At 39.9% G+C, this 24,979-nt stretch overlaps 1 protein-coding gene across 1 annotated transcript in view; it reads right to left on the reverse strand.

Annotated features, from left to right (window-relative positions):
* Positions 1-3,087: 3,087 nt before the first annotated feature.
* OTOA (otoancorin) overlaps positions 3,088-24,979 on the reverse strand; it is a gene marked incomplete at both ends in the record, with an annotated part of 30,639 nt that continues 8,747 nt past the window's right edge. The window contains 18 exons of the mRNA XM_079542779.1: positions 3,088-3,164; positions 4,248-4,440; positions 6,241-6,338; positions 6,898-7,034; positions 7,511-7,653; positions 8,589-8,744; positions 11,738-11,925; positions 15,218-15,347; positions 16,394-16,487; positions 18,524-18,739; positions 20,575-20,724; positions 20,937-21,010; positions 21,472-21,589; positions 21,808-21,863; positions 22,482-22,622; positions 22,933-23,100; positions 23,625-23,840; positions 24,211-24,334. Coding sequence (XP_079398905.1) covers positions 3,088-3,164; positions 4,248-4,440; positions 6,241-6,338; positions 6,898-7,034; positions 7,511-7,653; positions 8,589-8,744; positions 11,738-11,925; positions 15,218-15,347; positions 16,394-16,487; positions 18,524-18,739; positions 20,575-20,724; positions 20,937-21,010; positions 21,472-21,589; positions 21,808-21,863; positions 22,482-22,622; positions 22,933-23,100; positions 23,625-23,840; positions 24,211-24,334 — 2,479 coding nt within the window. The remainder of the gene's footprint in view (positions 3,165-4,247; positions 4,441-6,240; positions 6,339-6,897; positions 7,035-7,510; positions 7,654-8,588; positions 8,745-11,737; positions 11,926-15,217; positions 15,348-16,393; positions 16,488-18,523; positions 18,740-20,574; positions 20,725-20,936; positions 21,011-21,471; positions 21,590-21,807; positions 21,864-22,481; positions 22,623-22,932; positions 23,101-23,624; positions 23,841-24,210; positions 24,335-24,979) is intronic.

Raw genomic sequence — 24,979 nt, forward strand, 5'->3', positions numbered from 1 at the left:
TTCATTGCTTACACTTGCATTTCAGCCTAGAATATCAGGGTTTTTGAGGGAAAAGGTTATTTGGGCTGATCATAAGGGAATTGAGGTACTTCAGTTGAATGAGTTATGACTCTTCAAATTATCATTTACAACAACGACAACATGGTAAGAGCCAAAATACCAGCACATGCCCTGTGATCAGTGCTATGGAATTATCTATTCATGTGACTCACTCCAAGTAATGGTTAATTCCTTGCTTATTCCTGAGTCGTGAAACAAGAGTTCTTTGAGTTAGTGGGATCTCTCCCATATCCCCACACATTTCAGCTGGCACACGCGGAAGGCATGGCCACATCTGTTTCAAGGTGGGGAGATAGAATGGGACTTCTAACAAGATCCCAGTCAAACAGGATGGGACTGAAAGCTGTGTTATGGGAAAACAAACTGGGTGGTGATGATCCTGAGACAGGCAAGGAGTTCAGCTATTCCAAAGCGCTTGTGCTTGGAAGAAATTACGGCACAGATGGCACAAAACAAAGAGCTCGTTCCTGCTCCAATTAAAAGCTCAACTCTCGACTCACATAACTGCAGACAGAATCACTCCCAGGTACGTTGACAGAAGAGTATTTTCAGCTCATATGGATTTTTGAAGCACTTGGTATGGGGCAGTCACGTATCTTCACAGTGAACTGGAAATGCTGTCTCTTCTTGACTATGACAATATTTCTCCTGCATCTTCACAGAAGTGTACACAAAATTCAAGCCAAGTAATTTATGGAAACCAAACAACCTTTTAGTGCTTTCACATTTCAATGAGGCAGGACGATTTAAGATGAGAATACAGATAAGTATAATACATTTGATCCGTCAAAGCGTTTTTTGCTTTAGTGGGTGCTTGCATGTATTTGCTGGGATTTCTTTCTATTTAAGGAAAGGCCACAATCTATTGTTTACATGCAGAAAAGGAAATGCAGTGGGGAAAAAGCTGATATTTTATCATTAGTGCTAGAGAAAAAGTTGCAAGGCAACTTGCAGCAATAGTAGTTCTTTGCTCATAAATGCAATGCATGTAGTACTGTTCAACATCATGTCACATTTTTTAGGGTTAGAGATAGGCAAAGGCAGTTCCTAAAGCAGCAGATTGCTAAAGAGGAAGATGGAACGAGAAGGGGTGAAAAATGGCAATGCTCTCACTGCTTCCTTTGCCAATAACAGAGTCTTGAAAATCAGGTTGGCTCCTGCTGCTGCTGCAGGAGTTACAGACCACCTGGGCCTGTGGTGGGAGCTGTTACTCCCAGCAACAGCAAAAGCTCACCCTTCCCCAGCAAGAAGCTGCAGCTGCTTCTCTCCTGCCTTATTCTTATCACTTCCCCAGCTGTAGCAACTTTTCAAATCTGCTTTCAGTGCAAAGAAGCTAGATTTGATGTTTGCCATAAAGAAATTCAAATACAAGTCTGAAAGACATTTACTACAGCGCAGCCCTAAATGGAGAAGCTGAACTTTTAAGAGTGATCAATGCCTTTCTTCAATTCCAGAATAAGGACTTTTGCAATGGCAAAATGGAAGATGGTACCATGAATTCTTGGCATAAAACCATGCTGACGAACACAACGATGTATATTTACATGCAGCGAATTTTTAATTTATCTGTTTTTCCATAGTTTAAAATACTCATATCTGACATGAAAGGCATTAGACATACAACTATATGTGATTCATAGTTACGATAAATTATTACAAACCTTGTGGAAAGTGCTGGATTGACAGTCCTAGTAGTACATAGTCTCAGTGAACAGTTTTCTCCTATAGTTTCTAGCTGTATCCTTCAACCCTGACCAAACTGGAGGGTCATCTTGTGATGAAAATAATAAGCTTTCCATGGTGCATTTTGTCACATCAAATACAAACAGTATTGCACTGCCCTCTGTGGTAACAATCCTGTGTTGTATACATGCAGCTGTGGGGAATACATTTATTAAAAATGCTTAAATAAGATCACAGGACTACTTCTTAGCTGAGCAGGATTTAAACTACTGTCCCAGAAATGAAATTATTTTATTGCAACAGCAGTAGCTTTTAGCGTGGCTTCTAATTTGCCACACAGAAAGAGCCTCTGTCCTGAGGCTACAAACTATAGGAACAAAATGCAACAGATGGATTGAAATAGCATGACCAAATAAACCAGAATAAAAAGGACTGGGATAAAATACATCAGCTGCCCATCCTCTGTGTCATTCAGGCTCCTCTCTAACATATACGCTTATCTTCCAATAACTTTCTCATGACACATATAAGGCATTTGCAATTTTGAAATTTGTTCTGAAGTATTTGGAGGGATTCCATCTTACTTGTTAATGGTAAAGCAAAGGAGATACTTCACATCATGATGCCAGATGAAGGTGTTGCTTTTAAGAAATTAACCAGGTTGCACTCAGGCATCTGAGCGCCTCTTCATTCTGCTCTTTGTGCTAAGCTGCAGATCTTCAGCACCTCCTTTTCATAATCTCCAGAACACTAAAAATCAAAAAGCAAAGAAAAATATTGTATTTTTTTGACATACCTTGATTTGCAGCCTTAAACACTGAGTGGAATACTAGAGCATTTAGTTTGCTTAACTAGCATTTTTACCTTAATCCCATCAGTGCTCTTGTTAAATCTTATTATGTTAAAATTATGAAATTCAATAAAATTCAATGGCAACATTCATTCACCTGGAGGTTATCACAGCACTTGTGGAATACAATCTTATCAGTGGACTGGAACAAGCAAAATACAGATTAATACAAACAACATGCTCTAAAAAAATGCACAAATTGATTGGTGTTACATGGAATTTTAAATATACTTTTGTTAAGGCTGGCCTTATAGTAAAGATAAGATAAGGTGCTTTACTCTTGATTAGAGTCTGAGATTGGCTAAGAGTTACAAGACACCTCTGGAATACTAATCAGTTATTCAGAAATTGCTACCTCCATTTTCAAAGCAGAAAGGGGGTCTCAGTCCTTCACCCTCCCATGTTACTGCTAAGCCATTACTGTTACACGTGATATAAGTCTCTCTTATAAAGATCCCTCCAACTGAAAACATAACTTACCATAAGCTTAACACTCATGGATTCAGAAAGGCACGTGCAAGTGTGAACAAAGCACACAACCAGATGCTGAAGCTGCTCAGACAGGGAGCACCTGAAAAGCAGAACGCTTCATGCTTTACTTTCACAACATACTTCAGACTAGTGCTATCCTACCTAAGCCAGCCCGAAGAGGTATAGCAAATTACAGCATTTCAGTCCTCCTGTTTACATTTAGCAGCTCAAAAGATGACAACATTTGGAATGTTCAACTTCCATGCATGGCTCCAAAGAGAAACATTTCATAGGGGTAGTATGGAATAATAGGTATAGCAAGAATAATGAATGAGAAACTCAAGAACTCAGGTGATCTTTGCCCAGGAAACTCCTCCCTGTGGCATATCTACAGGAAAATTGTGCCACGTGCATGAGAGATGTGGGCTGGCAGCACAGGTCAGCTGCTTCCAGTAAGATCTGCTTCAATTTCAGCAAGGGCATGGTAGCAATTTAGTCTCCTTTAGCACCTCAGCATTCCTCTTTTTTGTTCAACATCTTATCTCTTGCTTGTAGCAGTGGAAGGAATAATATTTGCTGTCTGATAGTGATAATCTCTCAACGCTGGCTTGACTGTATGTGAGCTATCACTAACTGTAAAACATCCATATATACTCACCAGCATAACTTGTCTCCAGTATGATTTGTAATATGAAGAAGTAGTAAGTTAAACCACTGGAGCCTAGGCTTTCTTTCCAAACAGGATGGGAACAGCAGGGGGAAAGCAGGGCCCTAGGTCCAATTTGGATAAAGGTGCTGATCCACCCCAGTGCCACTTCCTTTCCCATTTGCAGCTCAGCCAACCAGAGCCCCGCTCTAAACTTTTAAGGCAAAGAACATGGGAAAGAAGGACTGGGGAAAGCTCACTGTTTCAGCCTGTTTTACACAAGCTAGTGCTTAGCACAGTGTCATCCACTAGCCAGCTGACAGTTTTCCTTCATTATGCTGTGGGTAAATCCAGTAGCATCCTTGTAATTCCTCTTGGTCAGGCACATGATTGGTGGTAGGAGTTAAAGCTGATTACAGAATTCACTCTAGCCCTCCCTCACAATACGGGTGTGATCCTGGTGGGTGCTGAGATGCACGTTGCACTGGTGCACCAGCACCCTCCCCTCTAAGCAGAGTGGGAAGTGGCTGTACTCACCACCTGGAGCTGGGGGTCGCCTCGACAGCGGTATGCAAGCCGTGGTGGGTGCCTCGGGGCTGTTGGTCCTGGCTCCATCCAGTGCCAGCTGAAGGCTCTGGAGCTGTGATGCACTCAGATGCTCACGCTGTGATTCTGTAACCATAGCAGCATTTTCAGGGCCCAGGTTTGCTATTTGTTTTGGTGACAATGCCTGGGAGTGAAAAAGCCAGAAAAAATCATTTAGACCTCCAATTACAGACAGGTAAGGAATGAGGAGAAATAGCCTTCAACATTGTATTTCTACAGGAAAAAACTCAATAAAGCTTAGAAAAAGCTCTTTGTTAATTTATTTCACTGGGCATTTGCTGCTCGGCTGTAACAGCTTGAGAAGCTTTCTTTGATAACACTTGATTGGACACCGCTTCAGTATGTTAAAGGAGTTTCATTGTCCAGTCACTTTTCTGACTTGTGCAAAGACAAATGACACTGTGCCTCATCTTGTGTTTTCGTGTTTTTCCTCTTACACCTGGACCCAAGCAACCTCTCTTCATCTGTATTTAACCCTTGATTGGAGGTATCAGTAGAGAAAGCAGTGAGTTGAAAAATAATATGTTTTAATCTCATGATTGTTTCCTTTCTTAGACTGCAAATCCTCCAAGTTTGGACATACAAGTTTGTATTTAAAAATGAATATGGAAATTATAATCTTGTAATAATTATGTTACACAGAAATTAACCTGCCATGCATTGGCCATGCTGGATTGCTTCGATTCCAGCTAACAATCTGCAGCCCCAAGAATTGCAGCCCTCCTGCACAACATGCCATCTCTGCAGCAACAGTTCTGCATCCAGGTTCTAGTTTACAAGGGATTATATTTTCCCCTTCCAGGTAGGTCAGACCACAGCACAAACCCTTCCTAATTTTTCATTGTCTAGCAAACGATATGCTCCTTTAAACCTCATAAACTCATGTAAATGTCTGTCATCCAGAGATGCTGAGATGAGCCACTTTTAAACTAAATTAAGGTCCATTATACAATGTAGTTTTTCAAAAATCAAAACCTGAATAATATATGTAGCTCTACAATAGCATAAAAGCTACGTAAACAAATTCTGCTCTGAGTCTTTCAAATACAGCAAAATGTTCTGGGAAGATCCCCTGTTGTTTTTTAAGCACATTTTGTATCATTATTCCCACTCTTACTAACAGGAAAGTATGCTCTTCGCAAGAAATTCTAGAGGGTGCCATAGACCTTCACCTTCGCCTGTTTTTCAGACAGTTTGGCAAAGAGCATCTCAAGCTTATCTAAACTGTCAGTGGTACTGTGCAAAACAGTAACTGTTCAGGGAATTATTCTCATTTATGGATCCTGACACAGTTAACTATCTGTTTAGCTCATCTGGCCATAAATACTTCATTTGACTGAGCATCTGAAAGAGACCAGACTAGGCAGAACATTAATCTTGTCACTGAGTCAAATAAAGTCTGGGCCAATGACCTCGAGATCCACATTCTAATTTCTGGTCCACATTCAGAATGGTTGTAATTAGATGTAATTCCTTTCTGATCTGTATCTGCTTGTACAATCTGTTCCTCAGAGCTAACACAGGGAAATGTTGCCAGATTTCAGGATAATAAAAAGGCTCTTACCTAAGTCAGCACAGAAATCTGTAGTTGTGATAGCATCTCTACAAATGCTAATAAACAGAGAAGAAAACTCAGATTTGAATACAGTGTAAAAAGAAAGAGAGTCCCTTCTGTGCTTTCTGACCCCAGGTCTTTGCTTTTTCTCTGATACGCATTCTGAGGAAAAAACAAAGCTTGCTTAACATGTTTTATGCTCATCCCAAGTACAGATAACACAGTTTAAAGTTAATGTTTTAGATTCCTGACTGTCTCTCAAACCATAGAAAAAATTCTTACTGAAACCCCAAACCAGTGCTGCAGTTTATTTACACCAGAGTTAAAACAATAAAAATTCAATTACTTCTTCACTAATAAAGCTCTTACTTGGAAAATTTCAGCAGGCATACTTCTTACTGCTATTGGCTGGAAATATGGCATCAGGTTTTTATCAAAAGCTTTTAATTCATCCTCATTCAAACCACCTGCAAAGATAATACAGTTTTTTTTTATTAGATTGACTTTTAGGGTAACACTTGTGCAAAATATCTAATAAATGTATTTCTTCCATATGTTTCATTGAGGAATACTGGTTCTTAATCTTGTTGTTTCTTACACTGTGTTCAAACATCACAAGTCCTTAGCCACTGGTATGGAGCGTACTCTAACTGAAGGACCACTAAATAACTCTTGTGGTTGTAAAAGAGACAGCTGAGGGGAGATCTGAGAAAAATCTATGAAGTCATAAGCAGTGTCGTTAGAGAATGTTTCTTCATAGTCTCCTCTAAAACAGGAAGACTTAGGGAGCATTAACTGAAATCACTGGAAGGCTTTAAAAAAAGTGCAGCAGGAGGCACCTTATGGAGACTACCACAAACTTTTCCTTAGTGCTAATTGCTGAATGCCCATCCCAGCAGGTGACTCCTCTCTGGAAAAAAATTCCTTTTGCCAGTCTTGAAAAACACACCGCTACACGAACCTTTCACTCAACACTTAATAACACTGCCTCACAACTATCACCATCTGCAGTCTGAAATTTGTTACCTGCTATAGTACCAATTTCCTGTAACACAGAGCCATTCCAGCTGGTCGCAGTTCCAAACACAGACTCTGTTATCTTCTTAAACTGCCTCAGAACAGGGGTGCTACACAGCAAGAGGCCAATTCTTGCGACAGCAGCACTGCAAAAGACAAGGTTAATGTGAAATGCTGCAATTGCATGCAGTACTAAAAGTGCCTGGAATACAGTCTGCAGTAGCAAGAATGTAAACCCATTCCTGAGTTAAAATATATGTACAAACATTGCAAGCAAATGTTGAACGCCTGGAGCAAAAACCCAGGTTTCACAAAATCATAGTTTGGAAGGGACCTCTGGAGATCATCTAGCCCAACCCCCTGCTAAAGCAGGTTCCCTACAGTAGGTTGCCAGGTCTCTGAGTGCATTACTTGAGTGGTGGGATACAAATGGCAGAGGAAATTTAAAATGACTCTGTTTTAAACAGCCACTGTATGCTTTCTGTAACAGCTACTGCCTTCCTTAAAGCATTTAGAATGCAAACAAAAAGAGCCCTTTAGGCTCTATGAATCTTCAAGGAAAACAAGTTTGCATTTTATCAATAGAGATACTAACAATTCTGTTATGTTTCAAATGCTGTACCTGAATTCAGCAGTCCTTATGGACATGATTTCGGTGGAGTTCAGAGCACAGAGAATAGCTCCCAATCCAACTAAATCAAAGCTTTTTAGTGTACTCATTGTTTGCCCAGAATCTTCTAGAAAACTTTGCAAAATAGATCTTGCCTGCAGAAATATGAAGATAAAAGGTGTGAATGGAGTAAATATAATTGAAGATTTTGTTACCAGCAGCAGCTAACTGGAAGCTACAGAGTGTTACAAAGGGCCTATATATAATCCCGAGCCTTCCAATATAATTAATAAGAGCTCTGTCATGGCCTTCAGAAGGAGCACTGGCAACACCTATTTGAGGCACTTAAGCAGAGCGTTTATATGGCCATTTCCCAAATGCAAGCAAGTTAAAAGAATTCAGTATGTCTTCTCTTGGTCACAAGTGACTATCTCCCTACAAGAAATGGGCACTGAAGTGCCTGACAGAGCTGCCAAATTCAGTTAAATTGCTAGAAAGAAATGCAAATTAATTAATGGGATTAATATGAATTATTTAGGCTTTCTAATATCAGGTTGTCTTGCCTTATTTAACTGTCACTTTCTTTCAATTTAATATGAAAATCTCCTGATGTAATCAGAAGTTATTCAAAGAAAGGAAGATGAAAGGAACATAGCATCCAAGTGGCATACCTGCTATCAGCCTAGGTTTCAGTGAATGCTAGGGCTGGGCTGTACACTATCTCTTCAGTGATTACTCTCAGTGAGGAAAGGCCTGTATCTTCCTACCAGCAGCATCTCTTCAGGGACCAGTGTGAGAGGAGCTGCTGACCTCTTTTATTACTTGCTGGGCAAGAACTAAGGAATACTGGCCACCACTGGAATTAATACTGTTTGACCACAATTATTGCAATTAATAGCAATTTACATCCTCTTGGACATTTCATTGGCCAGGCAGACGTCAGTGCTGACCTACCAGCTATTATTTGTGGTGGCCTCAGCTGAAGGCAGCCAGCAGGCAGTGGTAGGGGTTGCTGTATTGGTTTCCTAGGCAATCCCAGGCCTTCAATCCCAAAGGATATATTCAGAGGTAAATTCAGTAACACGCTTACCTGGGCAAGAGTCCATTCTGCTTGTTGACTGAGGACAGAAATGGTGTCAATTGAATGTAAATCTAGCTCTTCAATTTCATTTTCAGTGAGTGCCAGTGCTATACGCCCCAGAGAAACAATATGGTAGCTCTTCCAGCCTAGCAGCGACCCCCAAACCTTTAGAACAGATTCATTGATTTAAAACATCTGTTAGATCATTGTGACTCTTTCTCTAGGTACACCATTCCTCAAACACTCCTTTTTAAAAGTCCCAATACCTGATATGTGTTTCTTCACACACAAAAGGCAGAGATTGGATATTGTGAAGGTGGGTACTGAAGTAATAATGGTTAGTTTATCTAAAATACCAAAATCAATGTACTTGTATTGATGAGTTCCTCTTCTAGCTTTATTTGTTGCACAGTTACAGTACAGATTCAAAAGCTATCACAGGCCAGCCCCAAGAAAGTTGTAATTTCAGGAGATCTGCCTGAATAAGGAATAATGAATGGCCATCAAGAGCTAAACCTGCAGAGCTCAGAACGATTGACTGCATTTAGCTGGAAATTACAGAAGATGGGAGTCAGTGGTCAGTATCTCTTAGGATGTGGCCAATTGCCTTTGTGGAGAAAAGACAGTGCCTTTTGGCTGATGGAAGTAATTTGAACAAGACAGCAATATGCTGGGGAAAAAAAGAGGTATCAGATACCTGAGCATCTTTGCATGATGTCAGTCAGCGCAGGAGAGTTTTCTCATATGAGATTGTGCAAACAACTCCAGATAGAGAAACGAATGTAAAAGCACAGTCCTGGGCTGAGCTGACCACTCCATGCAAATATTTTTTCCATTTTCAGAGGACTGGTGTTTGCTTTACATCTCACAGAACACAAAGGGCCAGATCTCTGGAATAAGATGCTCTCCCCCAGAGCTGGGGGCTGTGTGCTCTTTGTGCCACCACACACCCGGGAGATGCCCCAGGACTGTCGAGGTTCTGTCTCAACTATGACTCTCAAGGTAAGGATTTGTTTAAGACAGTCTTTGCCAGACCCTCACCTTCTGACTGAGTATCCACTAGATCTTTTATGTCAGTTTTATAGAGTCATAAAGAAACAAAAATAGCCCAAGTCTGGGAAATTTCAGTCTTCTCCAAAGAAAAGACACAGCTAAAAGCATTACCTCCGTTTTAATGCTACTAATTGTCTAGCTTAGAAGATACACGAAACACATACAGTTAAAAATGTTGTGTGCCTGTTTCCTGATATAGGTCATAAAATACAGAATCTGAGCAGTTTCATAAATAGCATTATCTGCATTGCTATTATAGCATTGCTGAAGCAATCTCAGACATAATGGTATAAATAACACAGTGATGAAAACTGAACCTCCCCTTTGTCCTCATTCACCTAGAGACTACAAAACCATACATCTGTTACTATCACGGAGCCTGGAGACCTTCCACTTCCAAGTGAGTTAAGCTGCTTACTTCCATTAAGACCCAATCTGATAACTAGAATTTTTGAATTAGTTTGTGGCCATGAGTAGAACGCAGTTTATTTTAGAGGAAATAAATCAATTTAGGAGAAATAAATCAATTTAGGAGAAATTAAATCTGGCTTAATCAAACCTTTAATCATAGAAACTAGTTAATAATATAACAGCATCTTCTGCAAATAATTTCAAAGAGCTGTAGCTCCTTTGCCTGTACTGATTTCTCATGCTTGGTGTTGACTGTAATAGCGTGTTGCATCTGACAGATTAATACAGAGTCTGTCCTTGTCTAGCAGCATTCTGTCTCGCCAGCACTCACAAAGACCAAATATACAAAATTCAGAGCACTAGAGATCTGTGGATCTTTGAGTTGAGTATAGGAGCATATCAACCTTGTTGACAATTTCTCTAGAGCAGATAACACTCTGTAATCACACTATTATGCTGCACTCTGTAAAATAGTTCAGTTTCTACCATCTCAGATGAGCATTAGTTTTATTATCCTCTAGAATTATTTTTATTTTTCCTTTTCCCACCCACATGCCTCTGTGTTGACAGAGGGAGGCAGACAGACAAATGTATTTGATGCAGTGAGCTGCTGTCCTGTCACAGCAGAGACACAGCTGCAGAGTTAGTCAGACACCTGGCCAGTGCCCCTTTTCTTCACACACCTGTAATTTGGGAGTTTTAAAGATGTGCTGCCCTGCTTTGGCACAGTCTTCAGACCTCCAAGCATCTGCACTTGTCCTACTTGCAGCTAACTGCACTTGTAGACACTTCCTAACCTTGTTCTGTCAGAACAATCCAGCAGAACCTAAAAATGACTTCTAAAACATTGTATCATTTTGACAGAATGGGATTCAGGAAAAGCTAGCCAGGGAGAGATGGAGGCAGAGAGGAGACAACTTCCATCAGATACTTGTGACATGAAGCTGAAGACAGCCTGGGCATGCTAACCTCTTCATCTCTCATTCTTCTGAAGCCAACACAGTAGGTACGACTGCATCCTAAGGCTTTTCCTGGCTGAAACGTAAGTCTATTTTGGAACAATACAAGCAAGCAGAAAAAGCAGGTGACCTCCAGGAGGAATGGATCACCAGTCTCAGCAGTGGGTGAGGTCTGGCTTCTAGGAGCCCAAGTCAGCACTGCACAGAGCCCACACACTGCTGGTGCTTTGCCCCTGACACAGGATACAGTGGTGGCTGCACCCAACCCTGTCCTGTGCTCTGGCACGCTCCACTGTCACCACACATGCCAAAGGCCCAGGGCAGAGACCTGTTGCTTACCCACCAAAGTATCCTCTCTTTCAGTCAGTTTGGTTTTATTACACTGTAAACTGTATTTAACATGAACGTAGATGCTTGGACGTTCTCAGCTGAATTCTCAGCAGGGCTAACCAACAACCTACAGCACAGATTGCAGGTTTTTTTCATTTATAAAAGAAAAGTGAGAAGCAATCAACTGAAAAGATACTGAAAAGCAAAACTGCAGCCAGTAGCTCAAAACAACTTGCCTCTTGACTTTAAAACAAAGCAATAATCTTCTCATGTTATTTTTCTAATGAGCAACAGATATTCCTGAGGTAGGGACATCACCGTAGCACAGTTACTTTAGAACTGTGTAGTTCAGTAGCAGAAAGATAAATTATGGATTAAATTTTCTTTTACATGCAAAATAGTTACCTGCTTGGCTTTTTCCTTCAGGGCCATAAGTTGGGAGTTGTTAAAACCAGAGACAGTCCCAAGAAGTTCCACATTTTTGTCAAAAGTCCCTGCATCCATGCATTTCAGCTCCTGAGCTGACCAATAGACATTTGCTTCTGCTAACTTAATAATTTCATCTGAAGAAGGGGCTCTGGTTCCCAGGCAATCTGAGGAAAATAGAAAGTCAAATAGTAGGAGTATTTTTCAAAGAGACCAAAATAAAGAAATTGAATAGGAAGATTCAAGAGTTAAGAGGCTTATGGACTACTGATTAACTGCAACCAATGTAATGTTAATTATCTCACAATTAAATAATTTCCTTAAGTATTTGCATCCTTGATATCTTGGACATAAAACTATAATTTGCCCAGTTTGTGAGATTCAACTACATTCTTTGTCCTTCAAAGGCAGTGCAGGCTGAAAAAGAAAAGTAGTGTGTATTTCAGAACTGTTACAATACAGGATGCTACAATAAAACTAAAATCTGAAGGCATACAATGCTGAGAGCAGACGAGGTCTTCCAAGTGTTTTTCAAGACCAGTTGCCTAAAGGAATCAAACTCAGATCACTGAGATGGCCTCAGTGGAAGTCTCCATCCAGCTCCAATGCTGCTCAGAAAAATTAAAATACATTTATAGATCGCAGCTGAACGAACTCCTCTGCATTCAACCAGTTTGTTTCTGAATCCAGTTCAGCAGGAAACTGTTGGACACAAGAGATCCCTTCATGCTGAAGTACCCTGACAGAGATAGATATACAGCTTGTAAACTTGCCTGACATTTAAACAAGTGGAGAGAGCAACTGGATGTGTCAGAGAAGCACGGTGCTTGTTCTCCATGTCAAGCGAGTTGTTAAAATGTCAGGAACGAGAGAGGGTGCCTCGCTTACAGCGGAACGGTTTGGACAGATGACCTGCAATTAAAGATGTAATTTATGGGCAACTTCCGGCCCATGCATGATCAAATGAGAGATTTTCCACAGTGCGTTTTAACAAATCCTGGTCCTTCTTGGTGTAATCTACCTCTCCTTTTGATGGAAAATAGAAGTTAGAGTCCTAAGTGCTTGCTTACTGCTCTCTCTCTCCTGGCACTAATTTAGGAAAACCTTATTAAACGATTATCTAAACCAAACCTGAAGATATGTAGAGATTATATGGCCATTACCAGTAAAATGCAAGAATTCCACAGATGCTGTGTCAGAGCTAAGCTCCCCCAGATAAATAAATTGAAGTGAGGATGCATAGAGTAGATTTGTACTATGAAAGCAGGCAGAGGAGGGATTTATTTGCATCAAGGGAAGCTGCAGTAGTGGGTAGAACATTGAAAAGACTGAATCTGTTGAGCAAGCGAAAACGTTGTTCAGTATGCACTGTACCAGCTGACATTCTGCTCTCCCTGTACGTGCCCTTCAGTGTGAAGCTGCATTGTTTCACTTTCTCCTTCTGCAAAAGGTCAGCTTTTCTCATGTAAATACTGTCCACTACAATTCCTTTCCCCAAGTTATGAAAACTTTTGTTGATGATTTTTTGTTCTTGGAAAAACAAAACATTGATTTTATTATTTGCAGTGCACCAGTTATATTGGCACAGTTACAGAGGGAAATACTAAGTAGAGTCCTGGCTTTGCTTCCTGTTTCTGATGCTTCTTCATTCTTTCTTCTGCTCTACATAATTATATTTAGTTTGATGAAGAATATATTACATAGATAACATTATAATATCTCAGTGCTGTGGGTTAAGCAACCTGAATTCTTTTTCCACTACTGCTGCTGCTTTCTGGTAGCATCTCAAACATACAGTTCCTGAATTTTGCCTCATATCCTCCAATTTGCCTTAAACGTCACCTTTGTTTTTCCCTTGGTGTAGGCACAGATGTATGAAATGTCACTAGCAATTATTACTGTTATTACTATTTGCTCACAACCAGGAGGAGATGTTAAATAGCAGGCTGGCATCACGCAGAGCATCCATGTTATCCTCGAGCCATTCTCCTAATACTGCATTTCTTAGTAATTTAGAAACCAGCCATAAAACTTCATTCCTTACTGAAACTATAATGTGAGCTGTGTGGAGATTATGCTTGGTAACAGAACTTCAACACCATTCTTGAAGAGCAGAAATATTTCTTGTTGGACCAGCACAAACAATTCCCTCATTTTCCATATTCCAGGCCCATTCCCAGCTGCACCAGCACACTCTGAGTGCAGAGTGAGCAGCCTTGGAACCCTGTCATCCTTTGACAAAGGCCATAAGCTTCACTGGCATGTTTATATTGGCCTTACAGTGCAGATGAGACAGCTCTGCAATTGTACTGGACATGAGCTTGATTAGAGTATTTGGGATTGGTGGTGTTGTGACCAAGTTCTAGAGAAACATCTGTAAGGACATAACTGTCTTAATAATTAATGATTTGATAGTTTACTTCTTCAGAGTAGTGTGAAATTGATCCATATAGCTGGGCTCTGATACTCTGTCAGCTTGATCCTGCTTTTTTAGAGCATGATAATTTGTAATGATTCCTCTGCTCAATAGAGGTCATGGTTTTGTCAGCCCATGTAAAAATACAGCTCTGTAGAACACTATCTCCTGTATATGAATGCAGAATTGTAAGGGATGTCACAGCCATCATCCAGAGTTGCTGCTATATAACTGGGAGGACTTCCATGGCACAGGGGCCTGGTGAGAGCTTGGACTTGCACCATTAGGCAGAACTGATGGGTAGGTTTTCAAAGGCAGTCAGTACCAGCCTCCCTGAAACTGCTGGATGCTGAGTGCTAATCAGCGCTTGCAGAAGCTTCCCCAACAGCAAGGTCGTTCTCCACAGCACAAGATGACATGGCCTAAAAATTCTGCCTGGGTGAATTTAAGATATGGGAAGGAATGATTGCAACAGAATATAATCAACGTATGAACCTTCCACAAAGAAAATGATCCATTTATCACCAGAGATTCTAGTAGATTGATTTTTAATAAATTTTAGATTATAACAAAACAGAGTGCCACAATCAACGTTAGATTTCAGAACAGCTGAGTCAACATATGCTTATGTCTGGCAAAGGATTAACTGTGTGTAATCTTTTGGCACAACAGTAACTTGTCACCTCCACAGCTTTTCAATTCAAAGAGCTTCATTTAGATTACAAAGAAGCCAAAAAAAAAGGTAAAAATCAACAAAAACAATCAATTCAAATAATCTTTTCTTTAGTGTAAGTACAAACATTCCAAGAGATACTGAATCTTGCAACGCAGTACTGAAATCAAGTGTTTCAGCAATTGGTCAGTTGACTGTGGGCAACAGAGCAAAGACTCACCGTTTATGCAAGCAGACTGCTAAATTACTGAGTGCTTGCTTTCATTTTCATTGTCCTTGGAATGCATAAGATGATCAAAGCAAAACAAAAAGTCAGTTTGAACTGCAAACCTGGCACTTTGACTCTGCACAGACACCAGGTAAAACCCACCTGGTGTGCTGAGATGTGGTTCCATGCTGGCAGTGGCATTGAAGACAGATTCAAATACAGTTGATAGAAGCTCTTCAGCTGAAGAAAGTGGCCCAATTGTCTTTGCTATTCGCAAAACAATATCTGGAAACTTCAAAAGGAAAAAAAGAAAAAGATATCTTTCCTTTTTTTAAAAGAAATAATTTTGGAGAGAGATTTGTGCAGACCTCAGCAAAATGGAGGTTAGCAACAGCTCAGCCTCCTTCCTCTTTATGCAGACGTTTAGCAAGGTTAACTGAAAGGTCAACAGCAGGTGTTTAAAACCAAAGTAAATTCTGAGAGATTCCCCCTCTACCATGCCCTCTGATTCTGGTGACATCTGTGCAGCCTGACTGCTGACTGACTAGCAACAAACTCCTCTGTCTGTAATGTGCAACATGGAAAATACTTTATTTTCTTTGTTTCAAATTTGTCAAATAAATATAAAAATTGAGCATCTTCTTTAGGGTTTTGTGATGCTTTGGTATCTCTTCTCTGCCCTGCTGGACACTTCCCTTTCAGTTATGAGTCCTATTCTATTTGTCAATTATAAGCATTAATTCCTGAGAAAAAGTTGATGACTGTGCTCACATATTTCTGCAGAATAATGAATTCCTCACCCAGTATAGTTTACCCTTATATATAAAAACTTGTAAGATTATATGAACTAAGGAGGGCAAAGAAACTACAATGCACAGTGCTGAGGCTATTAGTTGTTGTTATGTGTGCTAAACTGGCCTTTGGGCAAAGGGCTGCAGGAGTAAATGCTGATCTGATCAACACGAGCCAACATTATTAACAGGTAAGAAACATAACTTTTCTAGTTGAAAGGCAGAGGAATGGGGGAAATAATGCTACACAGAGTACAGTTCTAAAAATATTTGTGTCTGCATGATTTTAAACACAGCATGTTTTTTTCTACATGACAGTGTGCAATTATCACTGTATATGTGCAAATAATTGCCTACAATAGAGAAGAAACCTCAGAAATTCTGATGAAGTCAGAAACAAGGAAGTGGATAAAAGCATGGTTACTTGCCAGAATAATTATTTACCTAGTTTAACATTCAGGTTACATGATCTAGGCTGTTCTTGCATTCATAAATCCAAATTCAAACATAATGTTTAATACATTTAAACATTAAAATAAGAACATACCTTTTCAGCAAGGACAGTTAGTTCTCCTTTTGACAACTGAGCTATGAATGGTCCAACATCTAATGTCGTTTCAGCTGTCCAGTTCTTTGGAGAGCTGAAAAAATATTTTTGAAAATTTTATTAATGAAGAATGCTTGCAATCAAAATTGCACTGAAACTTCAGAGTTTTTCTTATACTTTATCATATAGCAAAGACAGATGATCCTGCACCAGTGTGATGATTCATGCATATTGAGCAACCTGGTCTAGTGGGAGGTATCCCTGCCTATAGCAGGGAACTGGATGATCTTAAAAGTCCCTTCCAACTTAAACCATTCTATGATTCTGTAACATCAGACTGCATTTTCTCATGTCTCTCAGACATGTGGAGCATTAGTGGAATTCTCAGGACATACAGAGAAAGCCTTCAAACACTGCTTTGCCCTCAATGTTTGTAACATTCTTAACATTACAGTGTCCAAGCAAGGAGAAACAGTTCTTTTCAGAGCAATTAAAATTTTCCATTTTCTATCAGATTCATACTGCAATAATATTCTGCTAAATGGAATCCAAATAAGAACCATCATAACCAAAACTGAAACCATCCTTTTTCCAAGTACCTTATCCTAAGGATCACCTTGCCTAATAGGCAGGCAACACTTGCGAGTACTTGCTTCTCTAAGTTAAAACAAAACCAAAGCAAAACTACAAACAAAAAATATATTGCAATACTGAAGCATTTGCACGTTTACAGGCACTTTTTTCATTGCTGTTGGGCAACTGTAGCTTTCCCTGATGAAAATGGGAGCTGGGGTGTTCAACATTTCCAAAAAACAGGCCCATGAACACTTAGGAAAAGTGGACAGTTTCCCTGTCATTCTATAGAGATCAAATTCACTAAGCAAATCAGGAAACAAGAAACAGGTGATGACACTGAAAAGTTAAATAAGTACCTTATTATCTCCCTGTCCAGCTGTCAGAGCTATCTCCTTCATCTGTAAGATCCAAGAGCAGATGAAGGAGGCTCTAACACCTTGGAGAGCCAGGTCTAATGACATCTAAGCCATTTTTGTATTAGAAATCCTTTCTATGATAGGTACTATGCCTCCTGAAATAACATGCAAAATTATTCAGAGGAATAGCTAAGAAGTTCAGTTCTGAGTGATGCAGGGTGTTTCAAAATATATGTTGCACTGTGTGTATTTGGGCTGTTTGACACAAATGTTAGCCAACCTGTTTGGGGGTCAACTTAAGACAGCACTTGGATAAATAATTTTCAGCATGGAAAATTCTGCAGAAGGTAGTAGTGTAACCAGCCTGTTAGAAGTCTGTGTTCTCTTGGAAAACTTTGTTGCATTTATTGCCCTGCTACGAGAACATTTGACTAAACATTTATTATTTTAATAATGAAATGAATAATGATACATTGTGCTCAATAATACTTCATTCATTCAAATGAATCTGTATCAAGATTGATGCAGGGACAGCATCTGTTGGAAAATACAGCGACAACATCACCAGAAAAATCCTGACAACTAGGAGGAAGCTGAACGAGCAACTAAAATTACTGGAAGCACCAGTGACAGACTTTGGGACTAAAGGGATGCTTAGAAACTAAGTGGTTAGTCTTAGCCTTCAGAAGCAAGATATCTCTAAGAGAGCATGCAAAAGAGAAACTTTACATTCTTGCCAGAGGACAGCTTTGCATTTTGCATGAGTGATACAGCAATGTAGTTCAAACCAGCCTCCTAATCTGAGTCATTAACAATGTCTAACACACTCTTTCCTCTGTTGTTTCAATATATCCCCCTGCTTCTTCCTCTGGCGCTCTTCAATTGCCACAGGTGCCTGCAATCATCTTTTTCTTCTCAAACCAGTGCGCAAGTGTGAGAATTCTTCAGCTCCCTGTGCCATACTTCACCAGTCACCCCCAACTCTTACCACACCAGAGGTTCTTACTGCGTGCCTTTCCTCAACCATTATGCTTTCTCTCTTTTTTCCTCCGGGGTTTAACTTATCCAGGATGTCCCTTGGGCTGTAGTTCGTTCTGCAGTTATCACATTACACACTTAAACAGAAATGTCATTCTCGTGAACAGAGAGCACTGCCTTAACAGTCAGCAGAAGCAAGGTACTCCACCTAATACCTTACCCATATAACTCGAGGAGCTTGTATTTAATTTCAGTTTTCTGTTCGTGGCTGAGCTGTCGGCAGAGTTTGAATTGATGAAGGGCTGTTGCCATTGCCTTCAGGGACATTCTGCCATGCAGGAAAGCTGGAGGTAAGTGGCAGATTAGATTTCCAAGTAGGTCAACATCATATTCATCAGCAATGGAGCCATTCTGAAACAAGAATTTACTTTGTTGACTGAGCTAATCTTGGCTCTTTGTCCTGTATCACTCAGCTGCATCACAACACATTTAAGCTTGGTGACCCCTTAAAGAACAAAGACTCTATAGTCTGCATCAGCAACTTAATCTACAGTTTCTGTTGAAGCCATATTATACTTCTTGCTCTTACCACAACTGGTGATATTTAGTACACATTTGTTAAGCTCTAGTGCATTTTTTATTTCATATTGAACCACACATAAAAAATAATGTAAAATGCCTGCCACAGGCTCCAGGTGAGCATTAAGCAAGTGCAGAATCAGTGCAGTTCTGCCTGCCAGGAGAGTCCTCCCATGGCCCTGTGGGGCCACAAGCTCTTGTTACCACAAAACTTCACTCCGCAGAGTTTCTCTAGCCAAAAGACAAGGGATTGCAGGGCTGGTTCATGTGCACAAGGACATGAATACTCAAAGCTGCATCAAAAAGTAGCTTTCCTTAAAAAAAAATGAGCAGAAATCACAAAGTCTTCCTGGTACAACTGCCTCTGCCACATGCAGCTCTGAAGGAGTGGCAGTTGTTGGAGCAAGAGGGAATAATTGCAGCTACAAATGGGTTGGCAGGGTCAGGCTGTTCCATCCACTTCACTGTGGTCAAAGACATTTCCTGAGAATACTTTGTAATGCACAGAGGCAAAGAAAAATGTTTCCTTAGGCAGAAAACAACAAAATCAAAACAGTGCATGAAGAAAATATAAGAATACAAACAGGAAAGTCAAAAAAACTTAGGCAAACGGTAACTGACATCTCTGTATGAAGTGCAGTGCAGCAGTAAGTGCAAGCAGAACCACAGGATGGCTGATTCTGGATGAGCTCTAGAGATTGCCTGGTCCAAACCCTGAGCTCAGTGCAGACCAGCTACAGCCAGTTGCCTGTGGCCTCACTGGGTTTTGCACATCTCCAAGCATGGAGACTCCCGTGAGCAACCTGTCCCAGTGATCAAACACCCTCACAGTAACAAAAGCCTTTATATTTACTTGGAATTTCCTGTATTTCAGTTTGTGCTCCTGTAATCTTATATTGGTAAGATCCCATCTGAGCCTTCTCTTCTTCAGACCAAATTACAGACAGAGGCATTATTTTGATCTACATGAAAAATACATGAACTCTCACTGCAGAACTGTTTCAAAAGCAACATAGCTCTGGCATAACAGGGATCTTTGAACTCTTACAGACACCAGGCTTCTGTTAGGAATAAATTAGGAGCTTGGTAAAACTGCATATCACTGCCTATAGGTAAGTACAATCCAGAAAACCACACATTGTTTGCTGTACTTTAAACAAAGACAATAACTGAGTATTAGGATTCAGCTCTACTGGTATTTCCAGTGAGTTATTTTAAAATATTTCTTTAAAATATTTAAATTACATGTGCATTTTTTCCAGTATTTCTAGGCAGCAAACCTAATTTGGAACCCTGTACAAAGAAGTAAACACAGTTCATCCTAAGCAAGAAAAGCATCTCTGTTGAAACATGAAGATTTTCAGAGTTCCTTTAAGTGATGCTACAGTCTTAAATTGCTGCTGCTTGTGATGGTGAAGAAATTGCCACGCTGTGTTACTGCCTATTGGCCTGCCAGGGCCATCAGCTACAGTTTCACTGCACCAATACAGAGCAGGAGAGCCACTGTCTCCATCTGATGTCTATCTACAGGAGACCGTGAGCATCCCTGTGTACCCTGGAGACTACAAGCAGGCAGTATGACTTTGTGATTCACCGTATGACAATAAACAAAGAGAAAACTAATCAGCCACTCTCACTGAGTTTGGAATTTTCAGCAGGTTCTGTGCAGCTCCCCCTCCACCATTGACTCACATAACTGTGCCTACCAAGCATTCCTGCACTTTCTGCAGCACAGCTTCTTTTTTGTGAAAGCTTGGACTCAAGAGATCCATCTCAGTCTTCCCAAGGCTTTCAATGAATGGGACACACAGAGGGCCTGAAATGTACTCCAGGTACTCAATCCTGCAAAAGAATTAGAATGGTCTCAGAATGCAAACCTGACCATCAGATGCCAATATCCACACCCATAACATCTGTGGAGACAGAAAACCTCAGAGACGAGTCTGAACTTCAAAAATTATAAATTGTAGTTTATAAAAGAAGTGCTCAGAAGAACAACTCAAAACGTACTGCTACAGATGTGGGAACTTAAGATACAGTAAGATGCAACTTACGGAAGCACCAAGAAGAAGAAGGGAGGAATAGATGTGTTGGAGACTTTCCAAAACTTCCAAGCCAAACAATTAACCTAAAAGCAAAAAAAATTAAGATCTTAAGTATTTGTTATTTTTGAGGAAAAACGGAAATACAGCTTGTAAATTAGCATACAGAAAACTGTGTGTGTTATCTTCAGACGTTTCGAGTTTACCTTCTGCAGAAATCAGAGATGAAGCATTCTATGTTTGGGCAGATGAGAGTGCCAGTATTTTCCCAAAAGCTATTTATATATGTCCAAAAAGATTACTTATAGATTAGCAAGTTGGAATGACTGTAAAAACTTCTTGCAATTCTTAAGTACCAAATGAAATTGCCAAAATGAAGTATGATAACGAACAAATTAATGCATACAAGATTTAAACGAAATATGTTAACAGACAAGTTCACATGTACAAGATTTGGAAAAAAATCTGACAAAAGATCAAATTCCAGTTTACTTGCAGTCTGGATATTGAGTACCCTTATGCACACAAAATCTTTTTCAGGTTTTACCTGATATGGGGAAAGCAGATGAAGATTATTTTCGAAGACTTCAAAATGGTTTAAAAAATAGTCTGTGCCCATACTTTCAATCAGCTGACAAGTCACTCCTTTCAGAAGCTGTCCTGTACTGATAGGGAAAGCAAAGTTCAATCTTTTCAGTATTTTTAGCAGAATGTAGTCCTTACTCCCCACAACCAAAGGTTTAGTTTCTATGACTACCTCTCTTTTTTTGTAATCTAAAGGCTATCAAAACTTAAATAAATAAACAAACAAAATAGTACAAAAGAGCCACATGAAGTTTACCTTAAAGTTGCTCTGGTAGCAGAACTAGACTATTATCCATACCTTAGGAGGTCAACAGAAGAACTTTTCTTAGACAGTAACTCATACAGATACAAGGCCTGAAATAAAAGCCACCACATTTAAAGTAAAACTTCAGTAACACAGCCGAAAGATACAACCACCATTGCAAGGTTTCTGTATGGTTAATGCTATCAGGTAATGCTATCAGGTTATGCTATCTAAAGACCTTAGCGGTGTCCAGAATGGTCAACCACAAGGTTTGGTACCCAGTGGTGAACCTACTCTTCACATCAGTGACCTGCACTGTGGGATGATGTTAAACACATTCCTGGCACATGGCCGTGGAATAATGAAGGTTTGAAGAGAGCTCTGGAGGTCACGTTGTCTAACCTTCCATATCTGGACAGAGCCGAAGGACTGGCTGTGCATGCAGGCATCTGGTACACAGTACTGGAAAGAAACTTAATGCATCAGTCAGAATCTTGAAGATGTCTAAACTGTGCACATTAACACTTTCCTTTTCACAACATTGTCTCAGAAACCTGCCTTGGCTCTAAGTGACTGCTGGCTGCTTACATGAAAACATGTTTGGGGCAGTTCCTTTCTTCTGCCTCTTTTCTTTCAACACATATGTACTACAACACTTTTCCTGTTCTCCCATCATACTAAATTGCAGTGGAATGGAAAATTCATTGTTATTGTTTTTTTCTTTTTACCTGGCTGCTTCTTAGCTCTTTTTCTTTCATCATTGAAGAATTATATCCATTCTCCTTCCATAAATCAGAAAGAGATATTTCTCTAAAGAAAGCTCCTTGTATATCTGTGACCAGTGAAGAAAAATCTGTAGATGAAGCTATCTAAAAAGTGTGAGAGACAAATACATGACACTTCAGAACTGATGCTTAGATTTACAGGATTTGTCTTTCTATTCTGTGTAATAAGAGAGTACAAAAGAAAAACATGTCAGGATTTAAAAAAGCCTTGGAAGTAAGCTAGACAGAGCCTTCAGAACACACTTAGTACTAAAAAAACCCCCAACAAAACACTAGAAATATTGACCATTGAGCTTATTCCAAGTCTCAGTAACATTTTAAATCACACTCCACATATCTGGTTATTGTGCTTTTGTGCAGAACCAATCTGGTACACACTGCAGTTTGTAATTACCTTCCTGAGGATCCCCTGCTGTTGTGCAGGAGATAAGTCTGATGAGTACTGGGATGTTGTGCCTCGAATGACCTGAGAAAGCTCTTTCGGGTTCATTCTGTAGAATGACTCAGTGCTAATACCAGTCACCAGTGCACCCATTTGGCTAACATTATAAAATGATAAAACCTGCAGAGATAACAGAGCAAACAAAGTCTTCTGGATTGTGCATAAAATACTTATTTAAAATCAAACATTACTGAACCAAAACGATTTTTTTTTGAGTACTTAATACTTTTTCTTGCCCAGAGATGCACTTGCTGCAGACGTCTTTCGATTCAGACAAGACAGTTCTGGGGAAACTGTCCCATTTGTTCCCTGAGGTTCCTTTTTCTGGAAATCTCAGAGAGGACCCTGACTCATTGCAGTATGTTAGAATATCTAGATTGGGATTATGCAAATTCTGCTGTGTGGGGCAGTGATACAAACAAAATAACATATACAATTGCCAATTGCAAATATGCATTCTCCCAACTACCAGAGTATTATTTGACTTCAGGAATGGTTTTCTTTGATTTAAACAAATTTTTCAGACCACTAACAGTTCTAGCAGTCTCATACCAGCCCTAAACTTTTCAGAATTTACAGTTACTGGGAGGAAAAAGCCACTCTGCTTTCAAAAACAGAAGATAAGAAGGCTGTATCAGAGGTACCTTTCCATAAGAGAGATATTTATTGGATAAAATCATAACTTGACTTCTTGCCCACCCAGAGACTTGGTTTAGTGTTGCAATAGCATTATGCACTGCTTCAGGTGACAAAGATTCCAGCTGGCCTGAAGTCAGCCCAACCACAGCATCTGACAGCGATCCAAGGGTATCGTTCAATGTCTGGTTCTGCATGGCGATATTCAGGAGCTGAGATTTAAGCTAAAGCAAACAAACAAAAAATAAACAGATGGGAAACAAATCTGCCAAGAACCAATTTCCAATTACCACCCAAAACTTCAACTGGAGTTTTTGGAATAGACACTGGCAAGCAATTAGTGACCACACACTTCATTAAAATCCCAAAGTAGAACAACAATGTCAAAGAAATATGGAAGAAACAGAACAAGAAAAGCATGAGTACAGCGAGGAAAAAAAAAAAAGCTTTTATATTTTGCATTATACACTCAAGAACTATTTCATTATTTCTTAGATCCAAGTAATATTTCATTCTTATCTTTCTGAATTCAAGAAGAAAGTCCTTTCCCAATCCTGACAACACAGTAAGAGGAAGTATGAGCACAGTACCCACCTTCTGAACCTTGGCCTGGAAACCTTTTAATTGATTGCATTTAATCATCTGATGAAGTAAAGCCCGGGCCACAGCGGCATCCATCTGTTCCATGTCATCATAAAAGCAAACCAACAAACCTAGCCTATATGGAAGAAATACATTAGCTGGCTTCTGAGATAACAGCTGTCACTCCCAAGAAAGTGAAGTACAGGATGGTATACCCTATGTACTCAAAACTTGAGTGATCTGTTTGTCATTAATGCTTTAAAGCAGCAGGTCTAAAACTCCACATGGCCTTAAATTTGGAAATGAGGACATACAATATTCTCTGTATTCATCTGAACTCCACTCAGATTGATTGTGCTGTAAAAAAAATTAAGTTTCACAGTTCCATTTGACCACGCCTGGATTTTCCCAGCTACCAGATTCCACTGCCTTTGGCAGAACTGGCAGTTATCTCTGCCTGGAAAAGGATAGAGGCCTATTAGGAAGTCTTGAAGCGGCTCCCTGAGTTCTTATCCAGGTTTAGCAAGTATTTTGTTCTCCATTTCAAATCCTGCTTGGATTTCACTTGTCACATTAATATGGTGGAGCAGCAGCAAGAGCATTGCATTATAGTCTCTCTGTAGTTTCAGGCTTAAACAAAGCCTGCTGCATTTCCCATCAAACAGTTCTGTATCCCTACAGCAGGGCCTTGGCTGAATTCAGAGCAGTACTGTGGCTCACTGTCTCAGTTGTGCCAGCACAGCAAAGGTGTGGCATGCAGCACCATCACAAAGATGGTAAA

This window comes from Tetrao urogallus, assembly GCF_951394365.1.
Source record: "Tetrao urogallus genome assembly, chromosome: 15".
Lineage (NCBI taxonomy): Eukaryota > Metazoa > Chordata > Aves > Galliformes > Phasianidae > Tetrao > Tetrao urogallus.